The 19,940-nt window shown below is 36.7% G+C and overlaps 1 protein-coding gene across 2 annotated transcripts in view; it reads right to left on the reverse strand.

Annotated features, from left to right (window-relative positions):
- Positions 1-19,940, reverse strand: part of fras1 (Fraser extracellular matrix complex subunit 1) — a 119,396-nt gene that overhangs the window by 82,088 nt on the left and 17,368 nt on the right. For both annotated transcript variants that reach the window (XM_047818659.1, XM_047818657.1), the window contains exons 3-6: positions 2,638-2,745; positions 1,981-2,073; positions 1,338-1,497; positions 202-335 (exon numbers count right to left, since the gene is read on the reverse strand). In XM_047818659.1, the coding sequence (XP_047674615.1) occupies positions 202-335; positions 1,338-1,497; positions 1,981-2,073; positions 2,638-2,745 (495 nt within the window). The remainder of the gene's footprint in view (positions 1-201; positions 336-1,337; positions 1,498-1,980; positions 2,074-2,637; positions 2,746-19,940) is intronic.

A 19,940-nucleotide genomic window follows, 5' to 3' on the forward strand; every position in this document is an offset into this window, starting at 1 on the left:
TTATACAATGTTTAGCTACTTTATATTAGATGTATTTTAGTACCTGATTAAAACTGAGTGCTATATAAAATGCATTCGCTTTTTTCCCTCACTATATATAACAATGATAACAATAATGATATGCAACTAAAATACATCACAATTCGTACAATAATCTGAGCTGCAACTGGAAGTGAAGCTGTTGTTACTCTCTGTACTTACCGGCTTGCATGTAATGGGTTTACACTCTGCGACAGAGCACTGCACTTGTCCATTTCTACACTCACACCTCGTACAGGGACTGGGACTCCATTCCTCTCCATCCCTATGCTCTTCTCCCTCCCAAGAGCAAGAAGCTGTGAAAATGGTACGCAGTACTGTTTATATACAAGTGTAGCTACAGTATGTGTATGAATGTGTTGTTATTGTCCAGTGTGATACGTTCATCTTTAGAGAGTCTGACATCAGGTAAGAACATGATAATGTTGCTCTAGGGATTAAAGTGAAAGACAAAACAGCTACAGTTACACGTGTAAAGAGAAAAAACGTGTACAGTACATCAAGACAAGCTCAAAAGGGATCCTCAGCTTTACAGTATATGAGAGAGCAGGATCTAAGGCTCTGAGCTCCATGAATTATGAATAAAATATTGGGTCCCATAAATAAATTCAAGTTGACTCTTGTTGCAAAAGTATGATTAAAAAAAGTTTGATGTTGAAAACAGTGTGCACAAAATGAGTATTTAGGGAAGGCACACATAGGAACCTTAATTTCTGATCATAGCTTCATTAATTTTGTTAACTTTTGTTTTAAAATGAACAGAATGTCTGTTCAAGGCTCTTTAGAGACCATGGGGTTTCAATATTATTGTAGTATTTGTGTAACATGTCTGAGTCTGGCCAAGAAGTGAATTAACCAACTTTCTATTGAGACTAAGAGCATGGATACAGTTAGCATTATGGAACTATGACTAGCTTTCATTTATTTATTTATTTTTTTATCTGTTAGCATTTTTTTCAGGAAAGTCTGAAATAGTGTTCACTGAATGTGAGGAATCAGACCTGTAAATCTACATGCAGAATATTAAAGAAGAGAAGTCTGTAGCATTGTCTGGAATTTGCATTAAACCTACAATGTAAGTACCATTTTGTTGAATTTCACAAAAACTATAAAATAATTTATTTGAATTTATTTTCAAGTTATAGAACCAGAGCTCAACTCCACAGAGAAAAGGCCCTAGACTCCTTTGAAAAGTCTATCAGGCCCAAATTTACACCTGAAAGAAAGACCTCCTACGTTACTGCTACTTAAGATTAGCTTTAGTCATTTTGAAAGTTTCAATAAATCTGCACCCCTACCTCCATTTTGGGCACATTTTGGGCAGCACTCGCCGACGGGGACGTAAGGGGTCTGTCCTCTCCCGCAGCTGAGAGGAGGACAGGCAGGAGGCACACAGGTCACTTTCCCAGAAGCACATGTACACACTGAGCACTTGGATTCGCTCCATTGGCTGTCATGCTGCAAAAGAAGACAGTGAGACAGAAAGAGAGAGGTTAAGAGGTTGTGGGAGAGTTGGTGTTTGCTTTTGCTACATATTGCCATTGTCAGTGACTTTGGCCGGCAATAGCTCCAAGTTTTCACTTGGATCAATTCTTCCCTTTTCTAAAGTGTTCTATGCTGTTGGAGAATTTGTACGAACATGGGGCAAGTTAATTAGCTACGGTATTACGCCCCAGTGCCAACACAGCCAGCTTCCCTAAGTAAACGGCACTCAAGCTGGAAGCGACACTATCAGAATGTTAAGCAGAACAGCAAGCAGCTTGTCAAAGGAGGACCAACAAGAGGCTAGTTCTGTCAGGCAAGTGTGGGGCGCTAACAAGAAAGCAATTGTGCATTGACTGACCACTTAGCACTCTACAAGAAGTGGCAGGATCTACCAAGAATCTAGACTGAGGCCTTTGGCATCTTTCACTGGGCCTCGTCCACAGCAGTGTCACTTACCCCATACACTGCTCCCTGATGCTGGCAAGAGCCGGCTGACTGTGGGAAACACTCCGGACAGCATCTGTTCGCAGGGATCCTTAAACGCTCACCCTGGGAAAACATCCAAACAGTCATAGTAAGACAGTAGTAATAATAGAGGCACTAACAGTGCAGATATGACTTATTGATGAATATGTAGCAGAACACAGATAGACGGAAGGTTAAAAGAAAGGACAGGTAGAGAGAACTCCAGATTTTTTTTTGAACACAGTAGGTTCACTGAGCACAATGAGTTGTGTTTTATTGACAGTCTTAATGAAGGACATTGAAACAGTAGAAAAAAGCATTGATTGCTGACTTTGCAAAGTTTTACTTGAATGCTTAGTGCAGCAAAAGAACAAAAATGGAAACTAAATCTGTTGCTCTTACTTAATCAAAAGCAAAAGCAGAATGTAGTGAGCTTGAAGCCTGTCTCTTTAAAACACATGCATTCAGCAGTCTGGCTAATGGGGCCATCCATTTATTCATCGTACAGGCTCCACCACCCATCCATCCATCAACATCTTCACTTTGCTCCATCAATCAATCAATCAAACAATCAATTAATTGACTCATCTTTAAATCCATTACACACTTCAGTTTTATAATTGATTCATGCCAAAGTTTCAGCCTTACCCTTTGAAAGTCACACTGAGGGTTTTGGCATTGTGTAGCTTTGCACATGACAACGTCGCCGTAGCAGGTGCAGTCTTGACAAGCATCTGGTTTCCATGATGTATTGTTCTGTATGAGTCAAAAAGAAAAAATAATGAACATATGCCCTCAGGTATGGTTCTGTACACAAAAACGTGCTGCTGCTGCGTGAAATTGCACTTCATGGAGCATGTAGCACCAACTGCTTACCACCAATCTCAATCCAGTTATTTACAATACAGCGGCCAATGTTTATATGATTAACATAAAGGTGCACTGTATTATTCATTCAAGGATCTCATAATTAGAAATCTTTTTAATCAACTATTAGAAATAAGATATTCATTTTGTTGTGTTTTAAAGTTGACAAATGTTACAAAAAAAGGCATTGTTAGGTAGCTAATTAATTGTTATACATACAACATACAACAAAAAACTTTTATCTAGATCAAATGTAACAATCAATAGTAAAATAGTGAGGTGTTGTTCTTTACTTGGGAAAACTGGGATGTGGAATAAGAGGAATAAAACACTGGGTAACTTCAGGGTTTCTCAAATCCCTGTCTTATCATTAATATATTCACCCTACAGCATACATTAATGACCAGAATTATTTAGTACAGTGAAAACTTCACACCGTCCAGAACTTCACACAGTCCAGTGAGCTCAAAGGGTTTATATATATATATATATATATATATATATATATATATATATATATATATATATATATATATATATATATATATATATATATCCAAGCTTAAAGGAAAACGGGATACATGATAAGCTAGTTTGATGGTGGGCTGGTAAATGGAATAGTATATTTTGACATTATGTACATCGAAATGCTTTGAAGATAATAGGGATTTTCATTGCTGTGGTAGATTTTACTGAGTTATTTCATTACACTGTATCTGTACTATTGTGGGTACAGAGGTACAGATATAAGAAAGGCTAAAGATGTTCAATGCCAACCTTTGGCTAGAAAAAAGGTAATTAGATACGCATGAATGAATATTTATTATGGCATAGATTATAAAATAATGAAAATAAAGTGCTGAGTGCAGCAAATTAGGAGAGCAATTTACTAACAGAACTGAATAAGCTGAGTGAATAAAACAGGAGAGTGTAATGCAATTTTTTATTAATGCATTTGTTTTCTGTGCAAGTGATAAGAAACTAATAAAACTCAATTTACTGTAGTCAACTTTCAGGCTGACAGACTTTTAGTGCTTCATGCATCCCAGGTTGACATTAATCTTAAAAATAATGTGCCAGAGACTTTGAGATGATGAAGAGTATTGACAATTTTCAGTATATTTATATGTGAAATCTTCTGCAGAATCTTACAGAGAGCAAATCTTTTCTGCTTCTGGTTTAAATGATATATCAATAGTTGCAGTCCCGGTAAGGCATTTTCCCATTTTGCTGTACTTTGATGAAAATTCTTGTTTTAACGTAACACATGAACACTTGTGCGTTTGTTTTGAACACAGTTTTAAGGCAGAACGATGAAAGACAAGTAATACCAAAAACTTGCTCCAGGTAAAATTGAGTGTCCTGGATTAATTCAGGATGTATGGGACACAGTAATGAATCTCAATTGAAAAAGAGACACTATCAGTGCCACAAGACCCAAACAGAACAGAAGAATGCATTTCCTTGGAGATTTCATCACTGCAAATAAAGCTCAAAATGGCAGTTGTTAAAGTGGTAGCAAGAGGCTGGCACTTAAGACTCTACTGGGAGACTCTACTTGTTTGTTCTTCATTACAGGTATACAGTATAAAAAGAAATACAGAACAAAGGACTGGCTTTAACACCCTCCAGCCTAGACGTGGAGCTGGTGGGAGTGATCTACCATCCATCCATTCTCTACACCACATATCATACTGAGATGAAACCTGGAGCCTATCCCTGGGTGTGAGCTTCAGGGCATGAGCCAGGGTAAAGGGTAGATAGTATCACAGGGAACAATAACACAAACACTCAGTCACCCAATCACACACTTTAGAGATGTCAATCAGCCTATTACATTTCTTTAGACTGGGGAAAGAGGAGGAAACCCCCTAGGCAAAGGGAGAACAGGCAAACTCCATACAAACACTTGGTAAAGGTGGGAATCGAACCCCCAACCCTGAAGGTGTGAGGCAAACATGCTACCCACCAATTTTGGGTTTGAAAATGTTTAATGGCAGTTCCATTTGTTTACTGGCCCAAATACAGAGAAGCTGATTAGATATTTTCTACGGTTACCTATAATGACTTAAATTTAACTTAAAATTACTTAAATATTCTTAAAAATGATATTTTAAAGTAATATTTTTCAATTCCAGCTTGTGTCTGAAAGCTATAAGCCAGCTAACAGCACCTGAACATAGGGATATCAATGTAACATCCTGATAAAAACTGGATCTTTTTTGCAGTGATATTTCCCTGATACTAGCATCTTATTTTATGTCCTTTTAAGTATCATAAAAGGTATTTTATCTAACTATTTCCTTAACCTACACTGAAATTAATTCTTGGCAACATGTTCCTCCAGACTGCTTTAGTTGAATAAAATAATGGTACAATCACTCCTTAAAAAACCCTTGTCATTTGCCTGGCTTTTATATAATCAGCAATCAGTGAGCGTTGCCGCTTACTGCTTCCGTCACCATCGTATCCTTTGCCTCGGACAGTTGCAATGCTTGTTTCCTGCTATTGATTTTCTGTTGCTTGGCAGGCTAACATGAATGAGATGTCTGCATAGAGGATAAATATTTAATGGCTTGTTTCTGTTATGACAGAGTCGGCACTTAGCTAACTGTCTTGCCATTCTTTGTGTGTGCAAGTCACTGTGTATCTAAAAGCTAATGGGGTTGTGCATGTGTGTGTGGGTTTGTGATATGTTGCTTAAAGTTCAGGTAAATACAAATCTAGCATATTCCCATATAAAATTTCAACATACTGAAATATTTTTCAAACACGGTTGTCTAATAAATGATCAAATCTACATCCTACTCGTTTACATAGATCATTTCTTGTTCAATTCTGAGCTTAAATAAATGAAATGTCTATTACAAATCATTTCATAGGTTTTATGTTACAATGCATAGTCTACCCAATTATTCCATAAACCAGAAAAAGTTTTCTAATACAGTCAACATTAATGCTGAGTCAGTCATTTAAGCGGAGGTTAAAAAAAAGGCAAGGCGCTAAACATAACTGCTCATGCTGCCAGTCTACATTTAGTTGACATCATTGACCTTACCATGGCGCCAGAGCCTGAGGGACAAAATTAGACTTACTGTCATTAAAAAAAACAGTCTAGCATTTGTCACAAGCATGTCTGGTACGTTTCAGCACACAGTGAACGTTTTAGTAAAAAGCTGTCGATACATTCCCTATGTCGATGTATAAATTAACAGTATTTCTACAGGATTCTTTTTCAAAATGAGCTCCAAATAAAATCCACTAGGATCAAACTATTCTGGCAAGCTACTGATAAGGTAATTAAATGTAATTAATGCCCTTTTCCTGCCAGCTGCTAGCTTCTATTTGTTTGGATAGGAAAACATTATCTCCCCAATCACCAATCCTCCTGTCAACCTGCTACATGGCAGTAATTCTGCTGTTTGATTAGCTAGGATGAAAAAATGACAGGAAAATCATTATACTAGTTAGAACAGACTTTGAACAAGGCAATGCTTAAGATATTGTTTAACAGCAGGTCCAAACTCTCCTTACAATTCAATACCCTTTGTATTAGTTGTACTGTAGTCTTTTAATCATTTATAGTAAATAAATAACATTTCAGATCGTTTACGAATCATGGAATAATAAGTTACAGAGATACAAAATTTACAGCCACTACTAGATACGATGTGAGGCTTCTTCCCGTATTAGTACATCAGAATACGTCACTGGCGAAGCTAGGCTTTACTTAATTGCATGTACTGCACTGGATAAATCCAAAGTCTTTGTTTTATCTGCTTTCTGTCTAACTGAAATGTTTAGGTTACCAGAGGAATGCCATGGGCATAGGCTGCTCTGTAATATATATTCAGACCATGTTCCAGTTTGGCTGCAGGGAGCACCTTTGATAAATCAATTTCAAGAGAGAAAGTGACATCTTCCCTGGGACATTAAGGTGAAAATCCAAATCTGCATCATTACCACTGCAGTTTAGTATTTCACAGTATAAATAACTGAGAATTTTGCTATCCATCTGATTTATATTCTGGCTTCAACAGAACATTTTTTATTCAACTTCAAATTAATAATTAAACTTCAACATAACAGTATTATCTGTTTAGAGTCTTTTGGTTTTCATCCTGTCCAAAATATATTAGGTATGAGACGGATAAATATATACACATGAGGTCTGAATGACTCACCCTCGCCGGATGCAGCTGAGTTTTGAAGGACAAAAACACAGAAAAGCACACAAACACCTCCACCCATAACAACCTGAGTGCCTTTCACAGCGCTGACTGCCACTAAATTAACACCAGATAAGAAATAAGAAAGTTGTGAAGCTATCTCAATACTTTACAAATAAACACGGACAAAGCATTAGATGGGTTAAAATAAAGGGTGCTTTATCCAAAAACCAAACCACCCAACTTGTATATGTCAGCATGTATTGTTACCAGAGGGTTTGCACAGCTGATGCATCTACAGGTTGCAGCAACAAGAAGATTTATAAATTTCTGATGCTTACAGAAGCTCGTCACTTGCTAAAGCTAAAATTCAAGATAATAAAAAAAAGTTGTCAACTAAAAGGACATACAACTAAATCTTAAGACAAGACCATTTCTGAGATCAGGTTGATAATTAATTTTTATCATTTTAAAATATGTGGAAATATGTGTATATAAATAATATCATGTTAAAATGAATGAAATGTTAAGGGGGGGGGGGTTAATGCATGACGAATAACATAAGGAAACTTTGAGGTCATAAACACCTAAACAACAGTCAAACCAGTGGTGTAGTCTAGTTTTTTGTAGTGAGTATACTGTGATCCCCCCCTAGCCTCATACGCACCCTTCCTAGAGCGACACCCTATAGGCACCACCACACTCACTAATGCATAAAATACGCATCTACATGTAATTTAGAACATTATTAAAGACTGCTTATATGTTATCAACATTCCAATTTATTATAAGCAACAAAACAGTCAGCTGATAAAACCTGTGCTCCAGGTCCATTTAAGGCTAAATGTAGCTCTTAAAGGTATACAGTAGTTCACTCAAAAATGAAAATTGTGTTATTTCCTCACCCTCAATTTGTTCCAAAACTGTATGAGTTTCTTTCTTCTGTTTAACACAAAACATGATATTTTGAAAAATGACACAATTTTAATTTTTGGGGGAACTTTATACCTTTAAGAGCTACATTTAGCCTTAAATGTTATATGAATATGGGACCTGGAGCACAGGTTTTATCAGCTGTCAATTTTCAATGTACATTTAAGAGTGAACAATAAACATTTGTTCAGTTTTATCACCAACACTCTTTCATTGCAGAATATTATGAACTGATTGAACTGGTAGTTTACAAAGCTTTCTAAATACATTTGTACTCGGGCTGTGGGTGAAATGTCACCCGACGCTGCTGTAGCTTTAGGCGCAGGCTTCCGAAAACACTCAGAGTGTAGTTTGGGTCTGCTTTCGTTTCATATCTTCTTTTACATTAGTTAGTTAATTTCTAATTTGCCCCAAAAAACACCGCCAAGCAGCTAATTTTTCTCCTTGGTAGGTGACGTCAGATCAGGTCACAGGCCAATCCTTGGCCTTTCCTAGTGGGTATACGGAAATCCTTGGCCTTTCCTAGTGGGTATACGGAAATCCTTGGCCTTTCCTAGTGGGTATACGGAAATCCTTGGCCTTTCCTAGTGGGTATACGGCATATACCTACGTATCACGTAGGCTACACCACTGAGTCAAACCAATCAGAGATAGATAGAACCAATCAATATAAAACATGAGTTAAGAAGAGCAGAAAGCTGTGACCATACACAGCAAGTTGAGGGCAAAGGAGGACAGTGAGAGATGACAGAATCGGGGCAGATGTGACAGCAGCATGTCCAACCGTTTTCATCTGATGAAAGTGTAGCCTTTAGCCCACAACAAATGAGAAGAACAAATTTTCATTATCGCATCCTTAACAGTTCTCCCTAAATGTGTCAGTATAGCTAAATATGACCTAAATATATGAATGTGTGCCACCATGTTTTTTATCAAAGCATGCGGTTGCAGATACCAGTGCAGATATACTTTACAGATATGGAGTTTAACACATTGAAATATATTCAGTGTTTTCACTTTAATTGGTTTCTCCACAATGCCAGCCTAGCATGATTATATGCAAATGTCTTGCAAAGTAAGTGGTTGCTATAGAAAGCTTCAGAAAGCTGATGAAGAATAAGGTGCTAAATTCTATTATATTTTACTTACTAAAGCTTTACTACAGAAGATCTGTAGTAAAGTGCCTTAAATATTTTTCAACGTATGCTACTTAAACGTTTCGAGATGAAAGATAGGTATACTACAACAGAGAAAAGATAAAGGTACCACCCCAGAGACAGTTCAGGGTATGTTGTCGTTCCTTAATCTAAACTATATTTTTGGGAGGAAATATTCTAACATATTTCCTCTGAAGAGAATTTATGTTTACAAGTTGAAGAGGTGTTTTAAAAGCTGTAATTTCACCTACTTAGATGGAGTCTTCAGTACCGTCTTTATGTTTCATCCCCCTCAATATACAGGCTGTGACTGACTGGTGCCTGATGATGTAATAGTTCAGAAACAGTGGCTTCATTTATTCTGCAGATTCCCTCAAAACCATGAAGCCAACCTGAACCTGAAGCTTGAGCTCTTTCCGAAAGGTACTTATTAAACACTATTAACTGTCTTCTTCCAATTGTGTACATGAACGCATGACTGTCTGATTACAGTCTTTAAAAAGAGAAGACTATTTTTAAAACTTTTAAAAATTTAAAAGAAATTTTAGAAAAGTCTCTCAGAAAAGGCATTTGGTGTAATGTTTGTGTTTTGGTGAGATATAATGTATAGCTGTAATGTGAACTGACCCCTGCAAATAGTTTCTCCTGTGTTCTGTAACAGATATCTAAAGGTCCTTTGGTTTGGGAAAAAACCCAGTGGTCCGGGGGGCTGTGAAGCCTAGCAAGGGGGTTGGTGATATTTTAATTTTACTTTAATTTTAATTTGGGCCTGTGGTAGGCTAGTGGTTAAGGTGTTGTGCTACCAATCAGAAGGTTGTGAGTTCAATCCCAGGTCCACCAAGCTGCCACTGTTTGGCCCCTGAGCAAGGCCCTTAACCCTCAATTGCTCAGCTGTATAAAAATGAGATGATGTAAGTCGCTCTGGATAAGGGAAATGATGTAAATGTAATTTAGTTACTGTGGTGGAAATCACAACCCAGCATTATCAAATTTATACATACTTAGATATATTATCATAGTTAATTATCATAGTTAAATAATGCCCAATGAAATCATTTTCAAGGAAAAATCTGTGAAATTTATTTTACAAATAAATGTGTTTCTGGATGCAAAAGCATTGACAAGACCTACTCTGTAACTCTGTATTTGCCTCATTGCAAGCTGTGGATAAAGTATCTGCCAAATAAGTAAATGCAAATGTAAATGCAATCTGTTTTTTTTTGTTGTTGTTGAGTAGAAAACACTGTATTGCTTCAAAGGCCTAACAGACTAATTAAACAGAAATTAAGACTAATGTTCCTGGCCCAATCCATAATTCCACAGAGGCATTTTTTTCCCACCCAATCAATTGGCGTTGAACAGCTGAAACAGAAGCCGCCAAAAATTCACAATGGCACGATTCTAATATGTTTCTCATAATACGTTTGTAATGCATTCCAAAAGTGAGGAGCCCATAGCAACATTTTTTCAGAACCATATTTCTGTCTTGAACTTGGAATAAACTGGGGAGATTCCCTTGTAAATACCTTGGAAGACCACCAGACCGCTGAACTAACTATAGGCTAACTGTCAAATATAGAAGTAGGCATTAATATCATGCCTTTAAATGACAGGTATCACTACACTCCAACACAGCCATCTACAGGCATGTAGATTCCAAGCTGTGTTGGTCAAGTTAATGGAGAAGCTGGAAACAAGATGGAGAATGAGGGAAAAAATCATGTACACAAAAAGAACAAACATTTCTTCTGTCACGTATGGAGCATAGCCTAGATGCAGGTTGTCCAGCTCTATAAGAACTTTGACTCATGTATAAAACATTCAAATCAGAGAATAAATCTTATCTCTACAAGCACAAAGTTGCGGTAGCTTGATAAATCTGACTAAACTGAGAGCCATGATTTGGATAGCACATGATATCACACGGTTGTGCTAAAAAAAAACAAAAAAACAAAAAAAACAAAAAAAAACTTTGTGCCTGTACATTCAGTTAAATAATTTGTGCTAGTAAATCTTGATAAAACAGCAGAAAGAGCAACTTCTCTATCTTTATTTATGCATCTGGACCTCTACTCTGGTAAAATGTGAATTCTCTATAGAGACTAGATTCATTTGGAAACAAGAAAGCGATGATAACTGATTCAAAACACAGTAAGTGCAGGTGCTATGAAGTTCTCAATGTGGGCAGAACCGTCTGACTATCACAATCACAATGTAAATATGATGCCTGGAAGAATGAGGGAGCGGGGGCCGTCTCAAGCGAACAGTCAGTGTAAGAATTGAATGCTCACAATTGAGGGTTTGTCACTGTGTTTACCTTCCACATGCTTTACAGTGTGTGATACCGTGTAAAGGTCTGTAGGTTATTAAATAAACCGGTAAGATTATCTTTGTCATCTTTAAATAATCCGAGCATACTTTATTTACTCTAATATATCACAGTACCTAATGCACTTCACATTAATATCCTACTAGCCACAGCAAAATCTGAAGTCAATTCCCACTGCTCATTACATTTATAAATAATTCATAAGACAAGATCAGTATGGGAGAATATGAATCAACAAAGCACAAAAAGCTGTTTCTCAACAATGTGAAGTAAAAACCTAAAGTAGGTTATTAAGTCAAATCTAAAAATTACAAATGCTTAGTGTGCAATATTAAAATGTAGTTCAAGAATACAGTCATTTACAAAGGTGCACTATTTTATCTGTCTACATAAGCTAATTTTGTCAAATTTCAATCGATATATAAAGTCTACACACAGCAGTTTTATAATGTAAATAATTAAACCAAGATAATCCATGTAAGAACTTTTTCCATATTTAATGTTGTACTGATTTTGTAACCAACAAAATTAATGAAAACCATATAGAAAAATTTTTATCTTTGAAATTGACTGGAGGGTGATCATCTTTAACTGGCTAAGAGAGAACTTTAATTTAATGTTCTTTCGGCTTCTTCCTGTTCGTGCTCACCACAGCAGACCATCTGGTCCACGTATGTGATTTGACACAGGTTTTACGCCATGTACCATTCCTGCCGCAACCCTTTCTTGGTACTGGCACAAAGAGTTACACGCTTAGTGGCTGGGGTAGGTCCTTGCTAAGGAATTAAACCAAGCCAATGTGATCAGAGCATGGGATCCTGCCCCTGGACTACCAGGGTACAAGAGAAACCTTCAAATATATTACGAAAACAAGATCGTTGTTTGGATCGATCTATGATCCCCTATATTCCCTTGATTAGTGTCCCCAATCCCAGCTGAAGAGAAGCAGCCCATAATGCTGCCACCACCATGCCTTACTGTGGCTATAGTCTTCTTTGGTTCTAAAGCTATCTTCGATTATGACAAACATATCTTTTGGAATTATGCTCACAAGCACATGTCCACACATAAAGTGGTGAGGCTGGATTTCTAATTCTAATTTCACCGGGTTGATATATATATATTGCTTTTCCTGAAATGCTTCTGTTTGTTTTTGTTAATAAAACACTTGAGGAGTGTGAACAGATCTGATATAATTTATCTTTCTTTCATTATTTTCATCTTATAAGCTTCTGCATAATCTGTAAATATATGTTGTATATATATTGTAACAAATGTGGCACTTCACCCAACACCAGAATATCTAGATATAAATCTGTTTGAAAAGTTTCTCAAAAGCCAAATAATAATTTGATAACTACTATGTTATATCATGGTATATAAAACACACACACACAGATACATATAAACATTATAAACAATGAGAATTTATTACATTTTGTATAAGAATAAAATTTAGCATATGATATAGTTGTGTGGAAATAAGTATTAGGGTACATCAGGAACATTTCTTAGCATCCCAGGAACATGGCAAGTGAAAAAGATATAGCACCCTTCCACCTTTCCATGACACCACTGAGATTAACCTTTCTCCAAGTTGTTTTTGATAAATGATGAAATTAAAAGACCATTCTAGTGCCATACTATTGGATTTGGAAAACAGGCATTTAAAATCTGCTACTTTGGTCTGTAAACCAAATGACCTAGCTAAAGGTCACCCTTCTATTTCATCTTATATGTATTGGTATTTTAAGTAAATGAAGATTTGTTTTCTTGGTATTTTAAATAAATAAAGGATTATGGATTCCTGGATATTGTATTTTCTGAGCTGTAAAAAATTAATTGGAGGACAGGATCAAGTCAGCTGATTTGTGCTGAACTGATTGTGGTGAAATGATTTTGAACCTACAGACAGAATATAGTCATAAAGTGAAGACGACAAGATGTCAACTTCAAGCATTGATATTCTTGTGAATAGCATGTCACTAATGCTTCTAATCTTTTAAAATCCCTTTTCAACAAAACAAAAGATTTTCAACAAAAGCCATTTCATTTCTAGAAGCTGAAGTACCATGTCTGGATTTTGAGGATTTCCTTCCAGTCATTTTCATTCAAAATACAAAAGGTGCTATTAATTAATTCAGCTTTAGTGCCCTTAATTGCTTTCTTTCAGTCCAGCTAAGGCCATTACCATTGTAAAAAATAATTACGGTGTATTAAAAGAAAATTAAACGTTCATTGTTCTGTTGTTGAGAAAGTAAGCTTTTAAGCTGTTAACCTACACTGACCTTTTCCTACACTCACAAACAAAGTTTCAAGCATTGTCTCCTTCCATGTCTTTTAAATTAAGGCTACAAACATTTTCTTTTGTATGCTTGATATTGATGCACTTATGTATCAGCCATGGAACGATGTAAACAGGCCAAAAATGCTTGCCAGTGCACGTGTCTGTGTGTAGTTGTCAAGCGACACACATGCGGTATGCAATTACTGAACACTTCAGAATGCACAAGCTTGTAAATCAGGTCTCTCAATCATAAGCACATGAAACAGAGGTGATCCTCAGACAGATTGTTTTACTTGGGTAGAAATAAATGAGCCCGGCCATCTACTGAATGTACAAATCCACTGAGTTATGGCTAAAAATGGAAGTTCTTGTCCTATAAAAACTGTTACCTGTGTCAAGATTGTCTCTTCAAGCTCTTTCTTGGTGTCAGTGGAATGTGAGATACCAATAAATCCTGAATCCTGTTGAAACTCAGCTGCTACCTGTTGAAATCTTGGGCTTGGAATCTTAAACCACACTTTTGCACACTGTTTTGTTGTGTCGAAACTTTCTTCATAAGAAAAATTAACCCTGTAGGATGGTGTTCGACAGGAATAAAGAGGAATAAACTGGAAGCTTGTGGAATCATTTTAAAAGTTAAACAAAATAACAACCAGTGCTTTTAAACTGATCATATTTCTCCCCTTATCATGCTGCCCCCTTTGAGGTTCTGCAAATCAATCAGCAGTCACTGATATATTAACAACATCCCATGCATGTGACTATGCAGAAAGCAGCTGTTTGACTAATTTGTAGTATATAATCCATGAATAATAATAATGCAATGACAGACAGAGTCAGACAGAGATAATATAGTACAACTGACTCTGAATGGTACTGTAATTTCCCCATTACAGCACATTAGAGGTAACAACAGATACACTGTTCTGCTTGGGTCTGATTACTATACTCTGTTTGAAGATAGGATAAGGAGAGAGTGTGGCTCCTGATCTTATGACATACATAATATATATGACTGGGCTTCTGCTACACCATACTATCCCTAGTATCTTTAGTTTTCTTTAAACAATATAATGTTTTTAAAACTAAATATATTTGCTAAACCAACCTACGCTTTTAATAAACAAAATTGTATTACTTGACAGAACGTACTGAGTGAGTGAGTGATGTACATAAACTTGTATTTTTTAATGTATACTGAATTGGATAGAGGCAGCCGAAATGAGTTTCCTCCACAGGGTGGCTGGGCGCTCCCTTAGAGCTCGGTCATTCGAGAGGAGCTCAGAGTAGAGCGGCTGCTCCTCCACATCGAGAGGATTCAGCTGAGGTGGCTCGGGCATCTGTTCCAGATGCCTCCTGGATGCCTCCCTGGGGAGGTGTTCCGGGCATGTCCAACTGGAAGGAGGCCCCAGGGAAGACCTAGGACACGCTGGAGGGACTATGTCTCTCGGCTGGCCTGGGAACGCCTCGGTATTCTTCCAGAAGAACCGGAGGAAGTGTCTGGGGAGAGGGAAGTCTGGGCATCCCTGCTTAAACTGCTGCCCCCGCAACCTGGCCCCGGATAAGCGGTAGAAAATGGATGGATGGATGGATGGATGAATTGTTTTTCTATACGGTATACAGAACTGTGAAAAGGGTGAAATAGGCTTTTCCAAAGCAACTTATATTTTTATCTCACTTCATTCAAGTGAGGGTTAAGGGCCTTGCTGAGGGGCCCAACAGAGGCACCTTGGCAGACCTGGGATTTGAACTCACAAGCTTCCGATCAGTAGTCCAACACCATAACCACTAAGCTACCACATCCCACAGGCACGTCATACAAGTGGCTTAAAAAGCGTTTTTCCAGCTGTCAACATTTATTTCTACAATTTCTACAATGATTATTTTTTTTGTATCAATCCACCGTACAAATACTTGAAGTCAAATATTCTCTGAGGAATTTTTGCATTTATTTAGCATTTTTGGAAGAAGTCTCCAGTGCCTAAGCTATAAGTTCTTTGTTTGCTTTAAAGCTATAAATTTAAGTTTGTTCTTTAATAAATATAAAATGATTACTGTGGACAAATCGCTATAACAACATTTAAGGATCATCTTGAGGTTCTGATGTACTGTGATGATTTAGCAGATCAAGTTGGTAAGAAAAGAGTTTCTATGCTTCTCATTGTGTTTGGTTTCATGCCTAAAGCAAAGTCATCTTTTAATCGCCTGTTCCACCATTTACAAAAGGGTCAACCTTAGACAAATCAATAGAGCTCTTAGACAAAGTTACCAACTACTAATATTGTAATATATTCCATTATATCATCCAACAAAGATCATTTAAAATATCAGTGATACAACGACCATTTCAAATATGTTTCCCAGCACTTCATAAATGGCCAAAGCACGTGTTACACTGTATTTAATTCAGCTCTATCCATATTTAGTAAAGCCGCTGATACTCCTGATACTGCACGAGGTGATTATTTTAGTGTTCTGGCTTTAAAGTCATCCAGCTGCCACTGGAGCCATGCTTGAAATGTGTTGTCTATTTTAACTTTGTTGTAACTGTATATTACACAAAAATAATTCCAAGTGAAGATATTTAATATGTTCAACACACACAGAGATCAACCCATGCACAGAGACACATTCAAGAGTACAAATATTTGCATAGCCTTAGAACTAAATAAAAAAGAATTCCTTGATTATAAGTAATAAACACACCAACTGGGGTGATAATTGGTATCTTCTGGGTATGTGCTATGCATGTTCATGTCAGAATCAGGAAACCTTTTGTACTTTTCAAACAATTTTTGCTATACCTTATATGCTGTGTGATATATTTTCGATTATTAATTTTCATGACTTTTTTTCTTTTTGCACTTAGATTCCAAGGGGGGGAATACTTTTGCACTCAATTGTAAATACACACCACTTTCCTTGTGCGAAACGGTGTGAACAAAATATCAAAAAGTCGTTTCCAAAACTTCATTTCAGTCCAAGAGATGCACACACAGTCCACACACACACACACACACACACACACACACACACACACACACACACACACACACACACACACACACTACACAACGAATAGCAATTGTCTTTTTTTTGGCATCAGTGGCCCTCTTCATTCCTCTTGTTGATGCAATGCTGAGAATGCTGGTGGCTGTGCTGCAGTCTCTGTGGATTGGCTTACATTTAAGTAGAACACATAATATTACTAGTGAGCTATTTGTGTCCTCATAAAAATAACAGTATCTGACTTAAATACCTCATGCTTTTCAGCTTCATAAAAACTCGACATTTACATCATTTGGCAGACGCCCTTATCCAGAGCGACTAACTGAGCAATTGAGGGTTAAGGGCCTTGCTCAGGGGCCCAACTGTGGCAGCTTGGTGGACCTTGGATCGAACTCACTACCTTCCGATTGGTAGCCCAAATACAAACTACCAATATAATATAATGGTCCGCTGGATTCTCAGTTTGACATATAACGAGGTATTGCAGCTTTCAGTATATAACCGTATCGACTTACAGCTTTGCATTGCTGCTTTTGAAGTACTCGATTAGAAATAAGACTGATTACGAGGACTATCTATACATATGCACCATTTTCTCTGAATTTCTTTAAGTGTCTTTAAGAAGTAGACATTTTAAAGGGTTTGTCTTAAATTCATGTTTTAAGGTCAAATAATTCAGTCTGTACCATCTGCAGTTTTATCTGCTAACAACTCAAATGGTTCGTGGCTGAAATGAGCAAACAGCTACCGAGGCCCTATAATGGTTAAAATAAAAGCGGATGATTGTCATTTAAAAAGGAGGATGTGGAGGGATGCAGATAAGAACAGCTCACAGTAACAGCGATGCACAGCTTAGTGCAAATAACTATCCCACTGTAATTGGCTGAAATTAACATACAACACTAATAAAAGTGTCTCATTAAATGCATTTGCTGTGATTGGCAATAGTTTCTATTAGTAACCGACCATACTGGCTGCTTCCCTTAGACCATAAACCATATACTCTTATTCTTATTCTTACTCTTATTCAGCAACTCTACAGTAACCACTGATAAGTTTATATGTAACACTATGGAAGTATCTAGTGTAAGATTTGGGGCAATATATTACTGTATAGCCCTGCAGTTAATGTCTGCTATAACTCACAAAATCTCACATTAACACTAATAATTACTAAAAGACAGATAACACTATTGTACATCTTATTAAAAACTATCAACATATATTTAGATATATTTTGTAAGGTGTGTTCACATAAAATCACTTATATATGCTTCATTGACAACCAATTGATAATCATAATTTAGGGAATATCCCGTCTCTGGATATGTATCTTTGTATACCAGCATAATATATAAAAGTTATATATAAAAGGATATATTTCATCAAATAAATCAGTAACTTACTACACACCATACCATCTGAACCTATATATTTACAAATAAATCATTTCTCACTTTAGTGAAAACAGACTCTAGCTGTCTTTTCAAAAACGCCTGAAAAAAAGGCCACCTGACAATGACTATTTTTATGTTTTATTTTATGTAACTGTAATCTTAAGAAGAAAACATGGCAAAAGGGACGGGATGTCAACGGATGTAAACGTGGAGGACAGCTTTCTACCTATTTATCCCCAAGCTAGAACTTTAAAACATTAAGTCAGGTGCTTAGCAATCCTGAAAACTGGTCATTAGCAATGTGAAAAAAAATGTAAAGATCATATAATAGGTCTGCCAGCTTACATTTTTCATCTTGAATAACGGATCGTTGAAAACATCGGCACTTGCAGTCACTGTCAAGAACTGTCAAATGCACAGGAGAAATGTGCAATGGATTTTCCTTATAGAAAATCACTATAAAAAATTGTTAATAGAAGTTCAGTTCATGAATTTGTAAACACTTATAAGATAACAATATTTATTTTTCTAAATCTGTCTAGAGAGTCTGTTGCTTCTTGTCCCCATTTGGCCCCAAAACAATAAATACTCTAGAGCACTGACAGTAAATTTCTCGCTAGGTTTCTATCTTTAAAATAGCATGTAAAAGGTGTGCAAAAAAAAAAAATAGAACATTGTGCAAAAAAACAAAACAAAACAAAAAAACATTTATACATATTCCAATCATCTTATGTCATAAAATATATTAAAACATGACACTTTTGACAGAATGACTGTTTATAAATGAAGTAAGCAGTAAGTAATAACTATACATGGAAACAAGGTAATACGCTAGAAAAGTTTACGGTTAAGAATTTGTTGTGGTGTAAGAGAAATGGCACACATTCTGGACATGCTGTTATGAGAAAATCAACTTAGGGGTTGTAAGACTGATGCTGAATATCTTGTGCTAGCAGTACATACCAACTGACCAAACCAGATGATTAAAGGCATGATGATAAACCTGGACACTTGTATCTCTTATTTTTTACTGATATGAAGCTCATCAAAGAAGGAAATGGTCATTAAATGAGATGCTCCAGTAGAGTCAAAGGGTCTTAGTATAAGGTTTTAGTTTCATTAACACAAAACAAATGGATTTTGTTAAAACTCAGCTCGATTTCTCCAAAATGCACCAAATTATTGATATTGTTAGTCCTAATATTAACACGCTGAATCATGGACAGCAGAAGATCAAACGAACAGTCTATGAACTTTTTATTTTATATCTCACATCTCTTTTAATTAGATGGACCTCAAGGGGAGACTTTGAAGGGATTTTTTTAGAAGGGATTTTCCTTTTAGATCTCATGCACATGAGCTTGCTCCCTGTTAACAGTTTTATCTTTTTAAAGACTTTGTCTCCCATAAAGGGCGTGACGAGGGTCCTCCCATCAGAGGCAGCGTTCAGCAGGGACTAAAAAAAAAAAAAAAAAAGCTACAATCCCTTGCTTTTTAATTGCAGTATGTTTTAAGTGCATTGAGTCATGTTAATGCAGGCGAGACTCCTGACCTTCTGCTTCACCTCCCCCACTGCATTAAGTGCACACTAAACTGCCTATGTAAACAAAGATAGAATGAGAGAGAGAGAGAGAGAGAGAGAGAGAGAGAGAGAGAGAGAGAGAGAGAGAGAGAGAGAGAGAGAGAGAGAGAGGAAAGGGAGGACAGGTTCTGGACATTATCTGCGCTTATGAGCTACCTCTCACTGCCTGATTATGTCACCCTGAGCTCACATCCCTAACAGCTCGCTGTGGGAAAGACAAG

This window comes from Tachysurus fulvidraco, chromosome 9 (assembly GCF_022655615.1).
Source record: "Tachysurus fulvidraco isolate hzauxx_2018 chromosome 9, HZAU_PFXX_2.0, whole genome shotgun sequence".
Classification (NCBI taxonomy): Eukaryota; Metazoa; Chordata; class Actinopteri; order Siluriformes; family Bagridae; genus Tachysurus; species Tachysurus fulvidraco.